The 22,577-nt window shown below is 36.9% G+C and overlaps 3 protein-coding genes and 1 pseudogene across 4 annotated transcripts; 1 reads left to right on the plus strand and 3 right to left on the minus strand.

Moving 5' to 3' along the window:
- Positions 1-246: 246 nt before the first annotated feature.
- LOC117614976 (autophagy protein 5) lies at positions 247-7,537 on the minus strand. 2 transcript variants are annotated; one of them, XM_034343931.1, is made up of 8 exons: positions 7,187-7,537; positions 6,950-7,074; positions 6,339-6,405; positions 4,826-4,915; positions 4,545-4,632; positions 2,774-2,893; positions 1,552-1,686; positions 247-760 (listed from the first exon to the last, which is right to left on the minus strand). In XM_034343931.1, the coding sequence occupies exons 1-8, from the start codon at positions 7,289-7,291 to the stop codon at positions 408-410; spliced, it is 1,083 nt and encodes a 360-aa protein (XP_034199822.1). In that variant the 5' UTR covers positions 7,292-7,537; the 3' UTR covers positions 247-407. The 2 variants fall into 2 exon arrangements, with proteins under 2 accessions (XP_034199822.1, XP_034199823.1); XM_034343932.1 differs by having other exon boundaries at positions 247-667; positions 7,187-7,487.
- A 914-nt stretch (positions 7,538-8,451) lies between these two features.
- LOC117614248 lies at positions 8,452-10,238 on the plus strand. Its single transcript, XM_034342993.1, has 3 exons — positions 8,452-8,578; positions 8,671-8,990; positions 9,210-10,238. Exons 2-3 carry the CDS (start codon positions 8,813-8,815, stop codon positions 10,142-10,144), a joined length of 1,113 nt encoding a protein of 370 aa, XP_034198884.1. The 5' UTR covers positions 8,452-8,578; positions 8,671-8,812; the 3' UTR covers positions 10,145-10,238.
- An 856-nt stretch (positions 10,239-11,094) lies between these two features.
- LOC117614775 lies at positions 11,095-12,453 on the minus strand (annotated as a pseudogene).
- A 347-nt stretch (positions 12,454-12,800) lies between these two features.
- On the minus strand, positions 12,801-14,586 carry LOC117613601 (putative methyltransferase DDB_G0268948). Its single transcript, XM_034342200.1, has 2 exons — positions 14,278-14,586; positions 12,801-13,657 (listed from the first exon to the last, which is right to left on the minus strand). Exons 1-2 carry the CDS (start codon positions 14,425-14,427, stop codon positions 13,016-13,018), a joined length of 792 nt encoding a protein of 263 aa, XP_034198091.1. The 5' UTR covers positions 14,428-14,586; the 3' UTR covers positions 12,801-13,015.
- Positions 14,587-22,577: the final 7,991 nt, after the last annotated feature.

Below are 22,577 nucleotides of genomic sequence, written 5' to 3' on the forward strand. Positions count from 1 at the left end.
CTAGTGATAATAATCTTCCACGATGTTGCAAAATGCTTTAATGACACGGTCACGTGGCTATAACGCTGCTTAACCTTATGTGCTTTGTACTTGACTGCATCTAAAGGTATACAATCCATTGTTACTGTCACTAACAAATCTAATGAGCCTTGGACAGAACAAAAAAAGAAGAGCCAAGATGAAAGCAAAACACCTTCCTTTCAAATTCTCTTATTTCAGTCGCTGAATCAAATTGAACCAAGGAGAAAAAAAGAATATCCTAGGAAATCTAGTGGATGACGGATATATTGACAATTAATATTTCTGTACATTTATACAGTAAATGTCTTTCAAAGTGGACAATAGAAGATGCCCCCCTCTCCTTTGTTTTTAATAACATGGCGAAATTGATTTGATATGCAACCTACCTATGACATGGTATTGGCTTGTGGAACTTTCAAATACACACAGATATGAAGAAAGTGCTCAGGGTTCATTAAGTTGTTTGCCACCCAAGAAAATGGTATCTCCAATTTCGGATGAATACCTTGGATACGAACTAGCTTGATTTCAGCATCATCATGTTGATAGCAAGACGTGATATGTTCGCTTGAGTTTTCTACTTCCTCTTCGGCCTTTCTATCGCTGCTTGCATCTTCTGAGGAAACTCTTTGTTCATGCTCATCACCTACAGTCAATGATTTTTCATTGGTCAAGGATTTGTCAAGAAAATACTCTGGCAGAAGGCTTTTCACTGCATCATGTAAAGTGAAGCATCTACCTGCAGTGCAACATAGGTGAACTTGGTCAAAACTTAAAAGCTTAGAAACCCTAATATTATTTGTCAGGCATGCTTAGCAATGTGCCAATTTCATAAATAAATTGATGAGGCCACCAATCCATTTACACCTTGACCTGATGTACATTCTCCCTATCTAAATAAGTTAATTCAATCAAGGAACTACAGCTACCAAAGCAGAGCTAATGTATCTGCAGTAGCCAGGAATACATATAGATTTCTGTGTAAGGCACCTTGGAGTTCTTAAGTAGGAAATACTCATAAATAAATAAAATAAAGTAAACAAGACCCTTTGATTCATGAACTTGTATCACAAATAGAGTGCTTAAAACCCAAAAAACAAGTATCACAGAGTAACAAAGACATCTTTCTTTCTCACTTGTTCAGATATCTAAGGCTTTAGTGATACCATGATCAGTATAGCAATCACAAATCAGATAAACCCTGCCAGCTTACCCAGATCAGACATGAAAACTAAGAATACAAGATGTGGAATACAATTCCAAAACAAAACACGTCATGGGAGTACTGCAGAAACACTATAAAGCCTTCCACAAGAAAGTTGATGAAAGGTTTCCTTTCTATTTTTACAGACCATCTTAATAGGTAGCCAAGTCTATTTTGTCTTGATGAAAATATCCTTGTCTCTTACTAGAAATAGCATTGAATTAATGAAAAATGAAAAGGCAAAAAAAAAAAAAAAAAAAACACCTTGAATTCACCACACATATTTCTGAGGTAGGTTCATATGAGAAACAAGAAAATTGTCTTACCTCCTTCTCCTCCTTGTATCTCAACAGGCCGGTTTATGTAAGAGACTTTATCCCAACTATCAATCTGAGGTGCATCTTCTAAATCTTCAAAGTCCTCACTGACAATCCAAACGTATAAGCGAACTGGAACTCGGCCTAGGAAAGCACCATCATTTGAAATTTAATTGCAACATTATGGGTGTATCCATATACATAAGTAACTATTTCAGTTCAATTCAAAAGTAGGAAGTTCTTTTGAGGATTTCGTCATCCAATTTTAATTCGAGCTGTCGGACAAAAGGAAACTTAGGTGAAAGGCTACAACCTCTATATCTATGTAAGTCTTTACTTGATTAACACTAAGCCATAACCAGAATTGCTTCAAACAACACAAACCAATGTTTTCGTACTGTTCCCAGCCCCAGATTGTCTCCTAAACTATCAGTGATACAGGAACATGTAAGAAGCTTTCCAACTCTAAGTGGGCGGCCCACTAGACAACTTGGCTTGGTTCTAGTTAGTTTGGGTTTATATTTGTTTCCTTGTCTTTTATTTTTCTTGTTTGGACTTTATGTCATATTCACTTTAGCAGTTGATTGTTATGTTCTTGGTCCTTTTAAATAGTCGTGTGACGGTCATGTTTTTAAGTATTTTTGGAGGGAATATTACTATATTAGTAGTATAATGCCAGGGCTGCTGTCACCCTAGAATAAATATTCTTTTAAGAGTTTTTCTATGCAGTTTTATGCAGTTATTTCAGAAATTTCAGATTGAGTATCCCTTGGGTCTCTTTGCGCTAGAAATGAATTATTGACGTTCCACCCATCTGTCTTTAAACCATTTCGACACTAGGCCCTACAAATTCTCTTAAGCCTTTGAAAAGCCTAGAACTCCACAATTTTCCTAAGCAGAACAAGGTAAAACAACCTCTTGCTGTATCTGAAAGCCAGAACGGCAACACATTTGAATTTGACATGGGCCAGCCTGAACAGAGCCTGTATATAAAAAGTAAGGAACTGATATCAGCCCTTTTATCAGGATAGCGGTGGAATTGATGCTGGGCAGTACCTTTAAATAGGGAATAAATCTCTGTGACTGATTTTGGGTGGGCTAGAAGAAAGATGTGGGCTGAGTGACTAGGGTTTAAGCTAGGAAGACAATATGAAGTTATAAAGAGATTTGACAGGAAGATGTGGACACAATTATCACAAAAACAAGCTACAAGATTAAATAATTTGCTAACCTGCCTTCACTTGTCCAGAAAAATCAGTTTCACCACTTAAATTTAACTTTGCTGCATATTCATCCCCAACTGTCCCAAGCTTAAGTTTAGTAGACACCCGTCGGTAGGGTTCCAAATTACCTGCACCAAAATGTGTGTTGGAGAGTGATTAAGCACAGAAGGTTCATTGATACAGTCACATTCACAACGGAAAAGAGAAATAAGATAATAACTACAACCCCAACATGATGAAACTAAGGTAAAAAGAAGGGAGGAAAAGGCTGCATGGGGCAATGGGGTACCCATACATAAGCCACAAAATACTAAAATACCACCTTAACTTTCTTGTGTTTTCACAAAGAACCTACATGCATGCATGAAACTCTCAATGCAAGTTAGCGTCCTGTAAAACCTTAAACTTGATACTAATATTTGATGAGGAACGCTCAGAATTCCACTCTGGTGCAAAGTTTATCCACATATACAAAATGTTAAACTGATAATTTCCACCGAGTAAATGTTTTCCCAGTGTAAGAACAAAACAGAAGTGTTGAAGATTCTGTGATGAGAACAAGCTGGATTGGTTCATCTTGGAAACTGTTATTTCATGACTAAAATGAAAATTGAAGTGAAGTAAATGAGATAGTCATATTCCAAATATAACTATATGTGGACTCAGATAGTGCACTCAGATATATGTGGACTTTTGTGTATCCCTCCTGAAACATAAATAAGAAGAAGCTCTACTAAAAGTTAAGGGGTTATTAGAGCATGGCAGAAATCCAACTCAGTAAACCACGCACAAAAGATGTTTCTTGCCATGTATTTGGCTAATCATCTATGCTTCACTAAGTATAAAAAAAGAGGCCGGCAAAAATAACCTGCCAAATTGTCTGGAAAGACAGTATTATTTCATATACATGTTATCTTTTTTTCTGTATCAATACATACATGCATTCACATTTTTTACTCTTTATGAAATGATCATAATAAATGTTATTTTTCTAGGGCATGTTGAAAGAAAAATATGGCAAAATGCAAGTGTAGTTGAAGATACTCTAATAGCCAGTACAAATGTACAAGAGTTATTTATCAATCAGCATGTAACCATGCAACTTCAGATGATTAGAAAGATAATTATCTTAAATAATGGTCAGCAACATCACCTATCTTTGCATTGCCTGATATTTAAGACTTGAAAGGATTATATTCTATCTACCTAGAGATGATTGAGAACTGCCATCATATTTACATGATTTACTTGCTTCTTGGCTTTGCAGCTGAAGCTCCATTAATAGGTATTTTTTATTCTTCTGGAAGTAGTAAAGGAAAAGGGTTTGGTACACAGAACATCATAATTGCAGTGGATAATGGAGGTTATTGATGGCTAACGATTGAAGAGTTAATCAAGAACATTATCTTTGTTTGGAGGATAGAAGACTACGTCACAATCTCATTAGGTCCTGATCAGAGGCAAGGCAGCTAACAGTAGTCATTGAAAGGCGATCACCAAGTTGACAGAGCTTAACCGAGGAACATCATACGTGATACATTGCAAATTATACTTGCTTGTATTAAGTGCAAGATGATAAAAGTGAGAATGGGAGGAAGGAAAGATGGAACTGTGCAGTGGTATGCAAAACAAAAAATGTACAAGACTATATTTTATTTTTCACAGAAGTTACGTTTCCTATCCAAAATAAAAATGAACATCCATTTACATCTTATAATGACTGTCAATCAAGAAACATTTTGCACAAGATAACTGAAATTTTCTTTTTAGCATGTATACCATTTAAGACAGAGCGCCAGAGCTCCACCTGATCAGGTTGAGACATGTTCATCACATTCTTGCAATTCCCATTAATTATATATGCAGCCTGCAGTTGTAACAGATACCATTAGAAATGATTTTAACTGACATCTACATTGTGAGACAAGCATTTGCAATGAATATTGTCACAAGATCCCAGATTAAGCAGTAAAACCAAATTGAGTCTCATGTAATATACGGCAAGAAATGAACAGTTTTATCGAGAAAGATATGAAACTAACAAAAAATAAGAACCCGACCTCTTTCAATGAATTAATAAAGCTCCACTTTACGCTATCTTCACCTTCACAAGGAATCAATATGTTCCCCGGATATCCTGTAAAATGCACCTGTACAAAGAACCAAAAGTTGACTTCCAATCCATAAATGTGTATTGTAAGAAAAGGAGATTGATCAAGAGCATAAGAGTCGAAAGATCATTAGAAACTATCCATAACATCATTCAAGTCGATGTATACTTTGACATCATAAAATGCTTGTACAGCATTTTACATGGTCCAAATCTCATCCTCCACACCCAAATACATAGTTGGGTGTATGGGAATCATTTAATCTAGTTGAGATTAATTAACATGTTAACCAAACTAGTTTGTTAAACTCAAAATTTTAGAATTTAAGCTATAACCTTTGGAACATTTTTATTTTTTGATACCCAGAAATCCACCAATCTGCTTCGCAGACACAAGTTTGAAACTGGGGTTCCCCGCCACACCCTACAATCTTCAGGAGGCAGGAAACACTAGCATATAGCTAGGTAGGTACCTTTTGGGGTTTTGAACCACAGACCACATGACAGCAAACCATGGGCCTGACCATTCCAACTAACCCCACGTTGGTTTATAACCTTTAGAACATTACTCCGACCAAAATAATAGAGCATTACCCAAAAATTTTGGAACATTACATATCATATAAATAAAATCTTGTAAGTCTTAATTAAAAAAGCGACTGTGGTGTTATTGGTGGTAGAGTGGCATTAACAGCTGGTGATGGCAGTGCTAGCAACATGGTTGTGGTAGTCGCAGTGGCTTAATGGTGGTGATGTTAGTACCAGTCACAGATACAGTGTAGCAATGGAAATGCTGGTGATGGCACCAATGGTAAGTGGTGGATCAAAGGGGTGGCAGTTGCAACGATGGTGGCAGCATGGTAGCAGTGTAGCACTTGTGATGGTTGGCACAAGATGAGATTAGGAAAAGAATAGGGCATCATAGAAAACTGGATAATGCAAACCAACTCTTTCTAGGTTTGTTTTTGAAACAGTTTGGTCTCAAGTTTGTTCAAAGAAGAATGGGGATTTTTCATTTCATTACAAATTTCAAAGCAGGCCCCACAAAACATGGCTGCCCAATTGTTGAGATTTTCCAAACACCCCCCATAAGCAAAACAAAAGACACATTCTTGGTGCTACATAGCAGCCTAATAAATTTTTGTGAAAGTAATTTCTTATTTATTAAGTTTGAATTAAATTAAAGATTCCAGAATATTCAACCTTATTAAACTCTACTTCTGTATTAAAAGCTCCAATGTCCAAAATTCTTTACAAGAATAAATTCTGAAATAAAAGTATGCATGTAATTGGGCAAGACTACATCAACCAGAAACAAGTGAACATCACGATTCACATACTAGCTGCTGTACAAAAAGTACTGAATTTCAATGGAAACTTTTTTATCCTAAGCTCCTATCTAAGGGTCCCAAGAAAGTGATTGCAGTCTCATCAACTTGAAAAATGGAGATAAACAATTTTACCGTCAGATTCCAAGGCCTTTCTGGTTCTGCACATAGAAGATCAAATAGAACTCCTGTTGGTATATACCTGCAAGAAGCTCTTGCCATATTATGAAACAAATAAAACTAACAAGGACCTATTAAAATAGGAAAGTACCAATCCTATTTATTCACTATTTTACTCCATCAGTTACATCACTGTGAATTCTAGATACAAACGTTTAGGGCCTGCAAGATCATATATTGAACAAAAGGTGGAATACTTAGACACAAAACTGAAAATATACTGTACACTACACTGGCAAATAACATCCAAATCAAGTGGCATATCATCACACTTCGTTTTATACACAAAAATGCTAAAAGAGGGCATGAAAAAGCACCCATGATGAACAAAACAATAGAAGAAATAGGTGCTAATGCAGTTGATTAAGGTACAATAGAAATTTCCATTATTATTTGAAGTTGGGTTTTTTGAGTTTGACAAGCCATTCAGTGAATGATCTAATCAAGTGTGCTGTGATGGAATGAGAACAGTGTTTGATAATATAGAGAGGCATTGAACATGAAGAAACCAGTGCCTACCCTTGTAGTCAAACCAAATCTGATGATCATAAGAGCATATTACATACCATTTCAAGGGCAAACCTTTGTACTCAAACCAAATAGTATCTAGCCGAGGAGGAAGTGCACTACTGAAGTGAGGTTTTAGATGCGATGCCAACAATGGTAGGTACCCAATTCGAGGTGCTAAGATCTGAAACAAAATACAGCAACAGTCACGGTAAATGAGAATTGGGTCGCATAATTTGAAATTAAAGAAAGAAGGAGAGAGACAGACAGACAGACAGACAGACGCATAAGTTTACCAGGGCTGGTGGGGGAGCAGGGAGAGTGGCGACGTCGGATTCATGGAGATGAATCTGCAAAGGAATTGCTCCGTCCCATACGTACCTCTGTGCTTCCATATCCATTATTCTTTTCTTTGCACAATTCCCTTATGTCGTTTAGCTGCAGTCGAAACTGAGAGACTGAGCTTTGACGATAGTTGAAACCAGACAATCAGCCCCAGCGAGATTGCGGGAAGGAGTCGTCGTCCACAGGCCACTCACCGTACTCTTTTGGGCTTGAGCGAGAGAGGGCCTGGGTTTGCGATCAGCCACGCAGCCATACTCGGGATTTTTGTTTTTAAAAAAATAGTATAGCCGGATGGCTATACTGTTATTGACACGTGGAAGCCAACCAGCTAGTGGGTCCTCTTTTTTTTTTTAAATAGTATAGCCGCGCGGCTATACTCGGGATTTTTGTTTCATTTAAAAACAGTACATCCGCGCGGTACTGTTATTGCCACGCGGACACCTAATTGATAGGCGGGTCTTCCTTTTTTATTTATAGTATAGCCGCGCGGCTATACTCGGAATTTTTTGTCATTAAAAAAGGTACAGTCGCGCGGCTATACTGTTATTGCCACGTGGATGCCTAATTGCTAGGTGGAAAATAAATAATACAGCCGCGCGGCTATACTCGAGATTTTTGTGTCATTAAAAAAGGTACAGCCGCGCGGCTATACTGTTATTGCCACGTGGATGCCTAATTGCTAGGCGGGTCTCCCTTTTTTATTTATAAATAGTATAGCCGCCCGGCTATACTCTGGTTTTTTTAATGAACAGTATAGCCATGCGGCTAGACTACGGTTTTTTTATTATTAAGAATAATACAGCCGCAAGTCTATACTCCGTATTTTTTTTTTTGTTTTTTGTTTTTTGTTTGTTTTAAGGTATAGCCGGTCGGCCCTACTGGGGATTTTTGTTTTTGAAACAGTATAGCCGCGCGGCTATACTGTTATAGGGGTTATTGGGTCAGTTTGAGTTCCTGCCTCTCACACCAAAATGCAGTTGGTCCGTCTGATTTGTCTTGGACTAAAATTGAATGATAGCTAAATGTTAACCGGAGAATAGAATTATCCGAATTTTATTTTCGTACGAAAGGTCAAGGTGAGTTAGTGAGGAAGAGAAATGTGTGTACGAAACAGAGAAATTTGAGGAAATCCGTACAAACAGAAAAACCTAATTCAATTCAATCCATCAATAAAAATAAATAAAAAAAACCCAACAACAGAAAATGCCAATTCCCCTCCTCCCCTCCTCCCTTATTTTCCGCTATTTTTGGATTCTTTTCCACTCTTCAAAGAAGAAAAAATCACTCCCGATTTCATCCTTCTTCCCCTCCTCCTCTTCAACTGCGGCTCCCCGTCCGTACAAGTATTCTCTTAAATCAAAAGAATAAATATCTATCGTATCGTATTTGGTTTTTTAATTTGATATTAAAATTGGATTTTATGTTCGACGTGCAGATTCAGGGGACTTTTCTTGATAGTGATTCAAGGACCCAGAGAAGAGAGGGAGGGGGGCTGCAGTTGCCAAGTGGGTCAGCTAGTTATCATTTTAATTATACGATCAGCTGCTTATCATATATGACACATTTTGATATGAAAAATGGCGGGTGAAGTTGGCGGTGCTGGTGGTGAAAGCGGCACGTCGTCACCCAAGAGCAGGGTTAAGTTCTTGTGCAGCCATGGTGGGAAAATCCTTCCCAGACCCGCCGACGGCCAACTCAAGTACGTCGGCGGCGAGACTCGCGTCGTCTCCTTGTCCCGCGACATTTCCTTCTCCGGTACGTATTTGTTGGTTGGTTGTCTTGTTATTAGAAGCACGTTTATAAGATGAGTTTTTCTGAAAAGTATTTGAAAGCACTTCCTGAAGAATAACGCAACCTAAATGCACTTCTCCAATATATAACCATATATATATATAAAATGAAAATATATAACCATATATATATATATATGTATTTATTAATGTTACATTGTGTTATATATGTAATACATTACAGAGTTGATGAAGAAGCTGAGCTCGTTGTTTGATGGGGACATAGTGTTGAAGTACCAGCTAATGACAGAAGACCTGGACGCCTTGGTCTCCGTGAAAAGCAACGAAGATCTAAAGCACATGCTGGACGAATACAATAGGCTTGAGAACGAAGGGAGCTCGAGGCTAAGAACCTTTTTGTTCCCCTCAAAGCCGATCATGATCGAGAACCAAACGGCGGCGTTGGAACACCAAATGATGGAGCAGCGTTACATCGACGCCATCAATGGCGTCGTCCGGTTGTGGCCAAAGATGCAACCCCAGCAGCCACCGCAGCAGCAGCAGCAGATGATTCTCGCTCCTAACATGATCATTGGAAGTAGCCCCATGGCCAGCATGAGTATATCCTCAGCATGTTCGTCTCCGAAATCAGCGTCCCAGGAACAACAGTTGTTGTCGGCGGAAATGAGCATGCCGGCTCATAGGATCACGGTGTCGCCTCCGATGCAGAAAGTGCATAGCTCTCCTAGTATTTGCAGCAGCAGCTTTAATATTCAACAGACGTACCAAAACCATGCCCAGGGGCGTCACCCTTACCTTAATAATTTGCAGCACCATCATGCCAACCAATCTTCATTTAGTGCAAGAGCACACCACAGAGGGATTAGGACTCCGCCGCCTTTGTTGTCACCGGGTAGGTTGTCGCCGGGTAGGTCTGAGTCCGGGACTGGGAGGAGCTCGTTGATGGGTACAACTAGTACTGCCCACGTCCAAAACCATTACAACAACAACCACCACCACCACCACGCTGCTAGTGGTAATAGTAGTCCTAGATCAATGTCATCTCACCACCGAGTAAGTGGAGGCGGCGGAGGGTATTATAGTAAGTGCTGCTATCACGACGAATGTCCACCCTATGCTTGTAACAGGGCTGAGAGTCTTCCTCGAAGTCCTAGATAGATGGTGTTTGTTGTTACCACCAAAATAATATATCCTACTGCTCCTTTGTCAACAACACATTTATAATATATACAAAATTTCTCAATTTTGCTCATGGTTTTATCTTTTTTCTGTTGAATGTACATGGTGCCTCTTTCTTTTTCAAAGGGAAAGAAGAGGAAAAAGAGATACTGATCAATTGCAAATCGCAGTCAAGTTTTATAAACAAGGGAAGACGAGACTGCTTTGATGATATGGTTTTCTGCTAATCAGCTAAAGATTAGAGATAAATGACTATCTTTTATAGCTGGAGCTGTACCCCCTGAAATAGCTTCCTTGGGCTCTCCAAGTTTTGCCTCAGCCTTCTCTTTAACTGGGACTCCAAGCTTGTCTCCCAGCTCTTTCAACTGATAATCAGCCTGGTTCTATGTGCCTGGGTGAGCGTCAACATGTTGTATGTTTTTTGTGCTTGCTTGTTTCTTGATTAATTTGGTTATTCATTGTATTCATTCTACTTGTTTGGTTCGATCTTGCTGTGAGTAGGAACTATGAATGTAGACGACGTAGAAAAACAGGTCGACAAGTTCGACGATACAGATTTTGTACTTTGGAAGTCACAAATAATCGACTATTTGAATTTCAAGAAGCTTACTGCTCCTTCGGCTGGTAAAGAGCCTGATGGGAAGAGCAAAGAAGATTGGAAAGAGCTGGACAAGATGACTCTTGAACTGGTTGACAAAAGCTCCATTTTCTTCCAAGCATTTGAAATATTTTATAAACGTTTTTCTCAGTTGTCACTTGAATCAGGACATGTTGTTGAAGATGGATTAGAAGGAAGAAAATATTGGATTTTCTGCAACCTTTTAGTCGTATAAGACTTGAGTGTCTTGACATGATGTCAATGCATTGACAATAGTTACAGATGGACAACTATCTTGATGTCTACACACAAACAACAATCTTAAAAACTATAAAATGGTAACCCCACAATAATCTATATAATTCTTTTTGAACAGAGAATTATTTTGTCTGAAATTGAGCATATATTATACATGTATTACAATAGAAAAAGATTACCCCTTAAACTTTTCTAGCAAGCATAAAAGCCTTGCAAGTAACAGTTCTGACCAAATCAGCCCCACCCCAAGCAGTTTCAAGCTCTTCAATTACCTCTTTTGATAACAAATCCACACCTTGACCCTTAGCTGCAGTGACTGCAGAGGAGGATCTTAACATCCTTAAGATCCCTTCAAATGACATTTCTTTTGGTATTTCTAGTGGCAGAGGCTCACCCTCAGAACCCAAACCAACACTTTGAAATGGAAATGGAAGTGTCCTATAACCTTCCCATAAGTACTGCGTCTTTCGGTCCTGAAAGGGTTTAGCTGTTTCATAAAAACGCTTCACTACACCATCAAGTGTAGGTCTTGTCACACTAGCATTGTAGCCCCAAACAGCGATTACGCCTCCTGGTTTACGCAGAACTCGCTTCACAAGTGAGTAGAACTTTGGGAGGTCAAACCAGTGCACGGCCTCTGCCACGGTTACCAAATCAACTGAATTCTCACCCCCCAATAACGCAACCAATTCGTCATCAGACATGGAGACCGGAGTGTGAATGTAACGAACTCGAGGATGTTGAAGTGCATGCTTCAGTTGGGACTCACTTATATCGCTTCCTATCACTTGCTCATAATGCTCTCCAAGCTGTACACATACAGTACAGAGATTAAATTTAAAACATATTTGAGAGATGGCTACAACAATAAACCTGCCTAAAAACAATTAATAGTTGAGAGATATGGATGAAGTAAGAGTATACTAACGGAGAAAGCAGCTTGGCCGTTGCTGGTACCGACGTCCCAAGCTAAAGAGTGTTGGGGGGGTAAGAGCTGCCAACATTGATAACCATTCCTTGGGATAAGTTGGCCTTCCCACCAAGTAATCATCTACCTGCTTGTCGAATAAACCTGCCATTTTTTTGCCTTGTATCTCTCTACAATAGTGAATTTTTGTGGGGTTTTATACACAGATGTATGTGGAATCTGTGAATATCTCTCCTAGTAGTAGTCAATTCCTAATTTTCAACTGCATGCTTTGCAGTTTTCTCCAGTCCAAGGCCAAGAAAAGATAATATGCTTGTATAGTTTTTTTTTTTTTTTTTGGTCAAGAGTACTTTCATTTCAATCGAAAGAGAAGTACAAACATAGAGCTAGGCTACCCACATCCACAATCAGAGAAACAAAGTTACCAACAGCCAACAAAAGAAAGGATAAAAACAAGCCACGGCGAAACTAAAGTAGCCACAGCAGAAAAGAGATGAACAAACAAGCTACGGCAAAACAAAAGCAAATTTTGTTAGAGGCCAAACCTATGACACCTCCCAAATAGGGAGCGTGTCCGCCTCTAGCTATGCTTGTATAGTTTGACAAGCAAAATTAATGTTAGAAGCCAAGTCCAATTTCGTTTCAACTATTTAATTTGAAGGGCTGCAAGAAAGTAAAAGCAATTCTCTTTTCTCTTTGACCAGTCTAAGGGGTTTATGCCAAAATAAAAATAAAATATTAATGCCAAGGGATCTGCGGACTTTGTCCTGCAAGTGCATACAACTGGTAAGAGAACAATGTTGCATGAAGATTGATTTTATAAGTTTCTTTTTATTAAACTGTAAATAACATTTGTTTGAATTATAATGGCTTTCATGAGCCAATGCCATTGCTCTGCATTGAAAGAAATGCATAGAATAATCCACCAAAACAGAGTTTTTATTTTTTTGGATAGAACCACCAAAGCATAATTAAAAATAAAGAACAATCAATCCTGCTTCGTGATGGATGGTGTCATTATTTTGGACTAGTTCTTGCTGGATTGGACTGGACTTGAACTGATATATCACAGGCTTCGCAGCCTAACTTTTCCAGCAAGCATAAAAGCCTTGTAGCTGACTGACCTTACCAATTTGGAACCACCCCAAGCACCTTCAAACTCTTTAACCACCTTTTCAGGTAACAAATCTACACCTTGGTCCTTGGCTGTAGTGACTGCAGACCATGAACTCAGCATCTTCAAAAACCCTTCAAATGACAGCTGCTTTGGAATGCCCAGTGGCAATGGGTTCCCCTCCGATCCGAAACCAACACTTTCAAAGGGAAATGGAAGTGTCTTATAGCCATCAAACACATACTGGACGTTCTTGTCCCAAAAGGGAAGTGTTGTGTCATGAAATCGCTTCATTATAGGATCAAATGTTGGATCAACTTCAATGTCATTGTAGCACCAAACAGCAAATACACCTCCTGGCTTCTTCAAAACACGTGAAACAAGATTGTAAAACTTCGGTAGGTCAAACCAGTGCACAGCTTGAGCTACAGTCACCAAGTCAACCGAATCTTCTCCCCCTACCAAGGCTATTACTTCATCATCGGTGATGCTTAACGGCGTGTGGGCATATCGAACCCGAGGATGCAGCATTGCACGCTGCAGCTGGGATTCACTCACATCGGTTCCAATTACTTGTTCATAGTGCTCAGCAACCTGTTTAAGTAACAATTAGTGTACACATCTATATATGTGTTTGTTCATGAATCACAATGTTCTCTGGTCAGATGTTGACATGCTATATATGTTGTTAGACTGCAAATTTAGACAAAATATTCATTAACCAAGATTTTACGGGATCAATGATTAAGTATTATACTCCATTTTGATGAAGGAATGCCAAATCTATGAATTTAGATGACATTATGAGGTATAAATATTTGTCTTAAGACTATTACGATCTGTGTATGTCAAGAAGATTTGAACAAGATTAAAAATAAAAAATAAAAACAAATGAATTTCAAATGATTCCTCGCATATAATCATTCCAAATGAACTATATCTAGTTATTTCAAATACATTCAATTTAACATTGTTCTTGTACTTTGTTGTCAAAACCGAATCATTTCTTTCTAATTCCTCCATCCAAATCCAAATGGAGCATTAATGTCTTAATTTTAGAATTTCTGTTTGTGTTAAGAAAAAGAAATTGATTTTCTATTCTGTTCTATATAATCTTAGATGGTGTTGAGTAAACAAGCTAAAGAAATTAAAAACAATCCTCCAAAGAGAGAGAGAGAGAGAGAGAGAGAGAGAGGTAGTGATGTAATACTGACACTGAGAGCGGCTTGGCCATTGCCCGTTCCAACATCCCAAGCGAGAGTGTGGTGAGGGGTGAGAACTGCTAATTTGGAATACCATTCCTTGGGATAAGTTGGCCTTGCATCCAAGTACACATCTGCTTGCTTGTCAAACAAACCTGCCATTACTTCCTCTCTGCTCTGCTGATGATCTCTCTCTCTCTTCTCTCTCTCTCTCTCTCTCTCTCTCTGTGAAACAGGAGAATCCTTCAACAAGAACAAATAAACTATAAGAGAAGAAGAAGCCTTCTTTTTAACTCACTAAAACCTGACGCATATACATGTGTCATCTTTCTGTCTTAACTCCTCAGTCTAAACCTTCTTGTTGGACTATCCCACTTCTATTAATAATCCATAATTAATTCATTCAAACTTCAACAATAATAAAATATACTATCTCTCTACATAAAATTTAAAAACTAATTTTTTTATATTTGATTGTAGAAACAGGTACACGGAGATCCTGACAACACCAATTAATTTTGTTAATTTATGAATTTGTTTTTTCATTTCTTTTTTGGGTTGTTACTACTGACAAAGACTAATAATCTACTTTTTCCATTTTTCAGAAACTTTAGAATTTATGGTAATACTTAACCCACCAAGTTTCTTTGAGGATAAAAATTGCAATTTTTTCGACTTCTTTATCTTACCAATAAAAGAAAGTTATTCCCACCCAATTGTCCTATTTTTCTACTTACCTTATCTTTAAAATTTTAAAAGCAAATTTATCCTATTGTAAAATGACTTTTAAAGACTTAACTCTAAATTAACACTGTTAAGTCAAAAAAATATAAGTAAAAATAAAAACAAAAAATTAGAATAAACAAATAAAAGAGCCTAGCAAACAACCCTCAAACTACCCACCCAACCCCGTGACAACCAAACCAACCTCCTCTCCTCACCTCACCGCCAGCCACATCATCAATTGCCACCTAAACCAAATGAGTTGCTCTTGTAAGATTCCCAGTTGCCGTCCTCTCTATTTTTATTTTTCCATAAATCTAAATTAGCGAAAATAAATTTCTTTTTCTCTTTGTTTATTGTTGTCTGGGTAGGCCATAGATCTTCATACGATTGCAGCTTCGATTAAATGTTAGACTTTGCTGCACTTATGACATTGATTGACAAAATCCCAGTGTCGCTTTTATGAAAACTTTTTGCATTTAAAAAAAAAAAAATTTGGTTTCGGAAGGGTTGAATCCCTATAACCTCAAACTGGGCATGTCTAGGAAATAGTTCAGAAGGAAAGAATAAAGATTGGAATGTTCTATCTCTCTCAAATTGGAAACTTGGAGGAATAAAGGCCCATGAAGTTGCTGATATTGATGAAGACTAGGATGAGCGACTTTGGCAGGCAATGCAGTCGAAGTGTCGTCTCAGATCTGGGCCAATTGATGTAATATTTCTCGTGGGTTTGTTTATTCGTGGGTTGATTGAAATGGAGAGAGGAGAAGAATGTTAGATTGGGGTTTGAAGGTGTTGTTCAATACAATTGAAATAATGGTGAAAGAGACGTGAGGAGGAGGACGGAGGAGAGGAGGCTTGGCATGAGGTGGAAGGTATGGGTGGTTCTTGTTAAGGTTTGATGGAGTGTGAGGTGGGCGGCTACTGGAAACCTCTTTTTTTTCTTTTAAAATTTTAAAAATTTTTCAGACTCAATCAATAGTGTTAAGTTAGGGTTAAAAGTGTTAAGTTAGGGTTAAAAGTGTTAAGTGATGGAAGGGTATTTTAGGAATAATGGTGGGTGTAAAGATATGATTATGGTTTTTCAAATTTTCATGGTGGGTAGGAAGATAAAGTGGGTGGGGAAATAAGATAAGTATGTGGAAATAGCAGCACTCTATGGATATTGTTATCTAACTTGCAGAATTAAGGAGGATTATTCATAGGAGTTTGATAACTAAAACTTATCCCTCCTAATCCCACCATTTTCAAGGGGATTGGGGGGGGATAAGTTTTAGTCATCAACCTCTTATAGACAGTTCCCCTTCGTTCTCTATGTTAGACAACAATATTCATATTATGCCTTGAATGCATATGACTCGATTACTAAGGACTTGATTAGGTTCAAACATATAAATAATAATAGCCAAGCATATCCTAATAGAGCAAAGGATATGAACCCATAAAAAATAAAACTAAAAATAAAAATAAAAAATTGCAAGTTTATAATTATTTAAGTATTTGAAAAATAATATAATAACAACATATTAAGGTAATGGTTGACTTAATCCAATATTATGAGTCCTTTAGATGTAAAATGAAAGTAGTTATTAACAAATGTTTATTACTAACTTCCTATTTTTACTAGAAATTTGTTAAACTAACGTCATTTTAAACCTTGTCAACAACGATAACTTATATTTGGCAAAAAGGAAATTAACAAAGATAACTTATACTTCTCTTGCCTATTTTAATTGGATTTATAGTCAGACAAATTAAAATTCTATCAAAATATTTCATAAATTGGTGTAATTGTGATAGTGAATTACTTATTATTTTTTAATAACTTATTGCAATTATATTTATTCCATTACTTTCCAGATACCAATTGTGAGAGCGATTCATTGAAGCATGTTGCGTTGTCTATTAAATATATACGAATATTTTAATAGTATAGTTACGTGGCTATTTTTTAAAAACTATAATAAAGTTTGAAGAGCACGCTGCTATACTCTTTTAATGTATTAGAATATTTTATCAGTATAGCCGTCTGGCTATACTTTTAAAATATATTAATATTAAATAGTATAGCCAAGCGGCTATTTAAAAAAATATATAATAAAATTTGACGGTCTAGCCGGGCGGCTATACTTCGAATATTTTACAGTACAGCCGAGCGGCTATACTTTTAAAATATATTAATATTAAAGTATATAGCCGCCCGACTATTTTGTAAAAATAATAAAATTTGAAGCGTGTAGCCGTGCGGCTATACGGGTTAAATATATTCTAATATTTTAAATGTACAGCTATACGGCTATACTTTTAAAATATATTAATATTAAAGTGTATAGCCGATAGGCTATGTTTAAAAAAAATATAATAAAATTTGGTGAGTATAGTCACGCGGCTATACTCTTTAAATTATCTTAAGTACAGCCGGGCGGCTATGCTGTTAAAATATTTTAATATTAAATAATGTAGCCTGGCGGCTATACTTTTTTATATATACGAATATTTTAAATATTGATTATTATATATTCAAGTCCAATCAAAAGGTGAAGCCCAAGTTCTACTCCACTAGGCCCACCTCCCATATAAGGTGGAGCGACTTTCTCTTCTTTTTCAATATGGGACTCAAATTTATGTATTTCATTCAAATTTCAACAAGTAGTTGGTATTATTGAATCACGTTGTGACTTGAATTGAGAGTTTGGAGGCTAAAATTCATTTTTGGACTACTAAGGACTTGATTGTGCTAGAACATGTAAATAATAATAGTCAAGCTGATCCTAACAGAGAGGATCCGAACCCCTAAAAAATTGCACAACATTAAAAGTTTATAATTATTTAAGAACATAAAAAGCAGTATAATAATAGAAGTGGATATTTGACTTGTATTTGGATGTTTGGTAATTGTATAAAGAACCTAAAAATTACCCTTTCTCTTTGTTCTATTTGGTCAACCCAACCGAAGTGTGTAAGAACACAAGGTACACTCACTAGCTAAAAGCCAAGTATGCTCCTAATCATTTTCACGTCTAAACTATTTGTTTTCTTCAAAAAAACTTTGTTCAACATCTTTTTTGTGGCAATAGCATTTCCATAGTTTTGAATGATTATTATGCCTAAGAGATTGGCCATATAATTAAGATGCCCTTTAATTGTTCTCAAGTTTAACTCAAATTTAATAAAATATTTCATGCATGTCGTGAATTTAATATATAAAATTAGTGCTAATTAATGTGTTTAATTTACCAACTTTAAGCTTTAGAGGGACTTGAGAGGACCCAGTAATGCTAATGTTTAATTGAATATTTTTAATTAAATCCATGCCCATTTGTCCCAAATTCTAAATCCTAGTCCAACCCCATAGGCCACAAACCCACCCCCACCAACCCCAATCACTAGCTTTAGTTGGTTCCATGGCCGACCAATGCAATTATGCTCTCTGCCTTTTGGCGTCGGTGGAAAAGTTGAGCTTCCTTGTGCTTTCTTCTTGTTAAATGTGTATGGTTTCCAAGTCTATGAGGCCGCGGGCCCAATATCTAAAGGGGAACATAATTTTTTTATTTTTATACAAGTTAATATGACATATGTGATTTATTTTCTATTTAATATTTTGGAAATGAGGTTTGTTGGACAAAGTTTGTGATTTGGGTGTTGACGTGAGTATACTAATTAATTAAGGAGATTTAATTTTTTGATTAATTAAAGAATTTACTTTTTTATTTTTTATATAAGTGATAAATTATTGTACAATTAGGAGATACTTTCCTAATTCTTTACTATATCTAATTCCTTGTAAAACCTTCATATGTAAACTCCTATATACACCTCCTTATGGAGAAGAATAAAGAACAACCCAAAGTATTCAAATCATATTCATATTTTAGCATGGTATCAGAGCCAGGTTGGTTGACTGGGCCCGATTAAACCCAAATCAAACAAAAAACCCCAAATTTAAAAAAAAGAAGAAAAAAAGTGACCGATGTGGAATTGGTTGCACGTGTGGCCTACTAAAAAGTGGTCCCACGTGAGGAGGAGTGTTGAAGAATACACGAGTCCCACATCGGAAACTTCACAAAATAGAAAGTCCCATATAATAAATGGTTTCACTCCTAATAATAACGAGGCCTTTCGTATAAAACCCCACACCTGCTAAACAGGTGGTTAAGTTGGGGACAGTATCAATGTTGCTAGTGGTGGGCCAAGGGTCCGTCTGATGAGTCAAAACTCACCCATTGAAAAGAAGCCAAGGCCTATTGGGAGGAAGGCGGCGAAAGCGAAGAGAGGGAGTAATTCTAGCAAGAATGCATCTAAATTTTTGAAGGAACTTTCAAAGCACCAAGCCATGAGAATTGAAATGGACTTGAAACAACAAGAGAACGATATGGCTATTCAACTAGAATATGCAAAAGAAAGGGAGTATGTACGCAAAGAAATGGAGTATGTACGCGAACAAAACATTGAAAAAAAAGATCGGGAAACCATGGCCATGGATACAAGCCATATGTCCCCTGAAACAAAACAATTTTGGAAGCTAGAATGAAGGGATGTTATGAGACGAAGAATTTTTCGTGACGATGGACCTAACAACACGGATTGGTTAAATGATGAAAACCATTAAAATAGTTTGCTTGCCTTTCATGTCTTAGTTTACTTGCCTTTGATTTCATTGTATTTTTTGTTTTGTTTAATTCATGTATTTTATTTTATTAGTTGTATTGCTTTTCTTTTAGTGAATAAAGAAAATATTCAACAAAAATCTTTTTTATTCAAAACATTCCATACATAAAAAACACACCACAACCAAAGCATAAAAAAAAAAAACAAACCACAACCAAAGCAAAAAAAAAAAACAAACCATAACCAAAGCATAAAAAATAAACAAACCACAACCAAAGCATAAAAAATAAACAACCCACAACTAAAAATAATAAAGTATAAAAAAAAACAAAGCATAACTAAAAATACAACATAAACATAATAAATTAAAAAAAACATCTTCACTTCACTTCATTCACCTTCATTGCCTTTCACCGCCCATAGATGCTCAATCAAGTCAACTTGACGGTGTTCATGAATATACGACGATTGTATCTCCGTGTAGCAATCAATCATACGGGCATGAAACTACCGTCTCTAACCAACGGTTCATGCTACACTGGTTCTCCATTTGGCCCCACTGGTTTTTCATAAATTCGTGTTAGGGCCGTGTCCATGGGATTTGGTTCATACACTTCATCAACATCGTAATCATATTCATCTTCCACAATCATGTTATGGAGGATGATACAAGTCATCATTATACTCCTAAGCACCTCCTCGTCAAATAGACGTGCCGCGCCCCTGATAATAGCCCACCGGGCTTGAAGGATACCAAAGCACCTCTCAACATCTTTTCTGTACCCCTCTTGATAGTGAGCAAAAAAATTTTGCTTATGGGATCGGGGATGTGGAATTGTTTTCACAAATGTTGTCCACCTCGGGTATATGCCATCAGCTAGATAATACCCGTTCTGGTAGATGGTATTGTTAATTTCATATGTGATATTTGGGGCTTCACCTCTCAAAACATCATTGAACATCGGGGATTGACCTAGGACATTCAAATCGTTTTGAGATCCGGCAACTCCGAAGAAGGCGTGCCAAACCCATGTATCAAAACCAGCAACTGCTTCCAGGATGATACTTTTCTGCCCTTTTCTATTTCCGTAATCCCCTTGCCAAGTAGATGGACAATTTTTCCACTGCCAGTGCATGCAGTCAATACTACCAATCATGCCAGGAAATCCTCGAGACTCAGATTTTTGGAGAAGCCGTTGCAGGTCCCTGGGCATAGGTCTGCGCAGGTAGTCTCTGGTGTACAGAGTTTCCATTGCATCACAAAATCGCACCAAGCTCTCCAAAACAGTGGACTTCCCCATCCGAGCAATCTCATCCACCTGATCAGCAGATGACCCATACGCCAACATTCATATCACAGCTGTGAACTTCTGCTCTGGAAGAAGTCCCAAATTTCCAGCACAATTTCTCTTTTGAACAAAATATTCATCATAATTGCAAATATCATGCATGACTTTATTGAACAAATGAGGTTGCATTTTATATCTCCCTCGAAAATGAACATCAGAGTACAGAGATTGTGGGATAAAATAATCTTCCATAAGATTCTTACTCCGAGAATGTCTATGTCTGTCCACGTTTGGGCCATGGCCTTCTCGTGAACCACGACAACTCTGGTTTTCTTCCTCAAGCAAAGCAACTGCTATGCCAAGTTGCTCATCTAGTTCTCTCTGCGCCCTTTTGCTTGTAGCTCGTCTATGCATTCTTTCTCTAGTTTCTCGCTCTTGCCTATCCAAAACCTCTTGCATGTCTGCCATTGAGAATGGAGAATGAAATCTAAAATATGAGAAATGGAAATGTAGAGAAGAACTGGTGTGGGAGGTATAAGCTGAACCTCTTGTTTTATAGAAAAATATAGACAGATAGATATGACACGCAGCGCAATCTTAGATGGTGAAAATCTTATTTGAAATTTGAAATTTAAAATTTATCTGAAATTTGAATTTCGAAATGTATCTGGAATTTGACATTTTGAATTTATCTGAAATTTGAATTTTGAAATGTATCTGAGATTTGAAACCGAAAATCTTATCCGATATGAATAGTATTGACACGTAGGAACCCAAAAATCTTATCCGAAAATATTGTCCAAATTAATTGTTTAAGTAAACAAAGTTGTGAAAAAAAAACAAAAAAATGAATAGTATTTGTCATGGCAAGCCCAAGCTGCTGGAAACACACTTTGCTGGGGGGCTAGGGCAGCCACTAATCACGTGAATAGTAGCTGTTCTAGGGCTCCCCTTGCCATGGCAAGGGGCTAACTGGTGGAAATGCTCTTATAGCCTAAGCGTAGTTTCGCCACTTGTCACAAGAAAGATTGAATATCAAATTTTTGCATTCATATCAACTATGTCACAAGAAAGATTAAATGGCTCAGCTCTGTTGTATAACATTGGATATATCCATTGAAAAAGACATGGTATAAAAACTTTGATTATGTCAAATTAATTGATAGTTCGCATGAAGAAGAAAAAAATGTAAGATGTTAAGTGATGTTTTGATGCATTTTATAAAGTTGTTATGTGGATTACATATTGTTTGTTTCTTTTTAAGTTAGAATTGTGACTTTGAATTCACATGTCGTGAAATCAGTATGTTTGATAAAAAAAAAAAATATATATATGTAAACAAAACCACTAACCCGATTAAGTGATGAAGAAAAATGAAAATGACTTAGATCTTCCACTCTCTACCACTTCACTCAATGTATTTCAATGAATTTTTTTATTTTTTAAATTATAAATAAAAGGAAGATTGCATTCATAAATCACGTCAGATTGGAATGGAATCTTGAGATTCGTTCAATTTGTATATTTGACTTACATTTAAAACTAAACTCCACAAAGTGAAGATATAAAAAATAAAGATGAATATTTAGAAAAAAGAATGACCTCATTTTTTTCAATCCAAGATTTTCTGGGTTCATGAGATCTTGATCTTGCTCATGTCGAAATATATAAAAAATTAATCCTATTTGCTGA

This window comes from Prunus dulcis, chromosome 1, assembly GCF_902201215.1.
Source record: "Prunus dulcis chromosome 1, ALMONDv2, whole genome shotgun sequence".
Taxonomy (NCBI): domain Eukaryota; kingdom Viridiplantae; phylum Streptophyta; class Magnoliopsida; order Rosales; family Rosaceae; genus Prunus; species Prunus dulcis.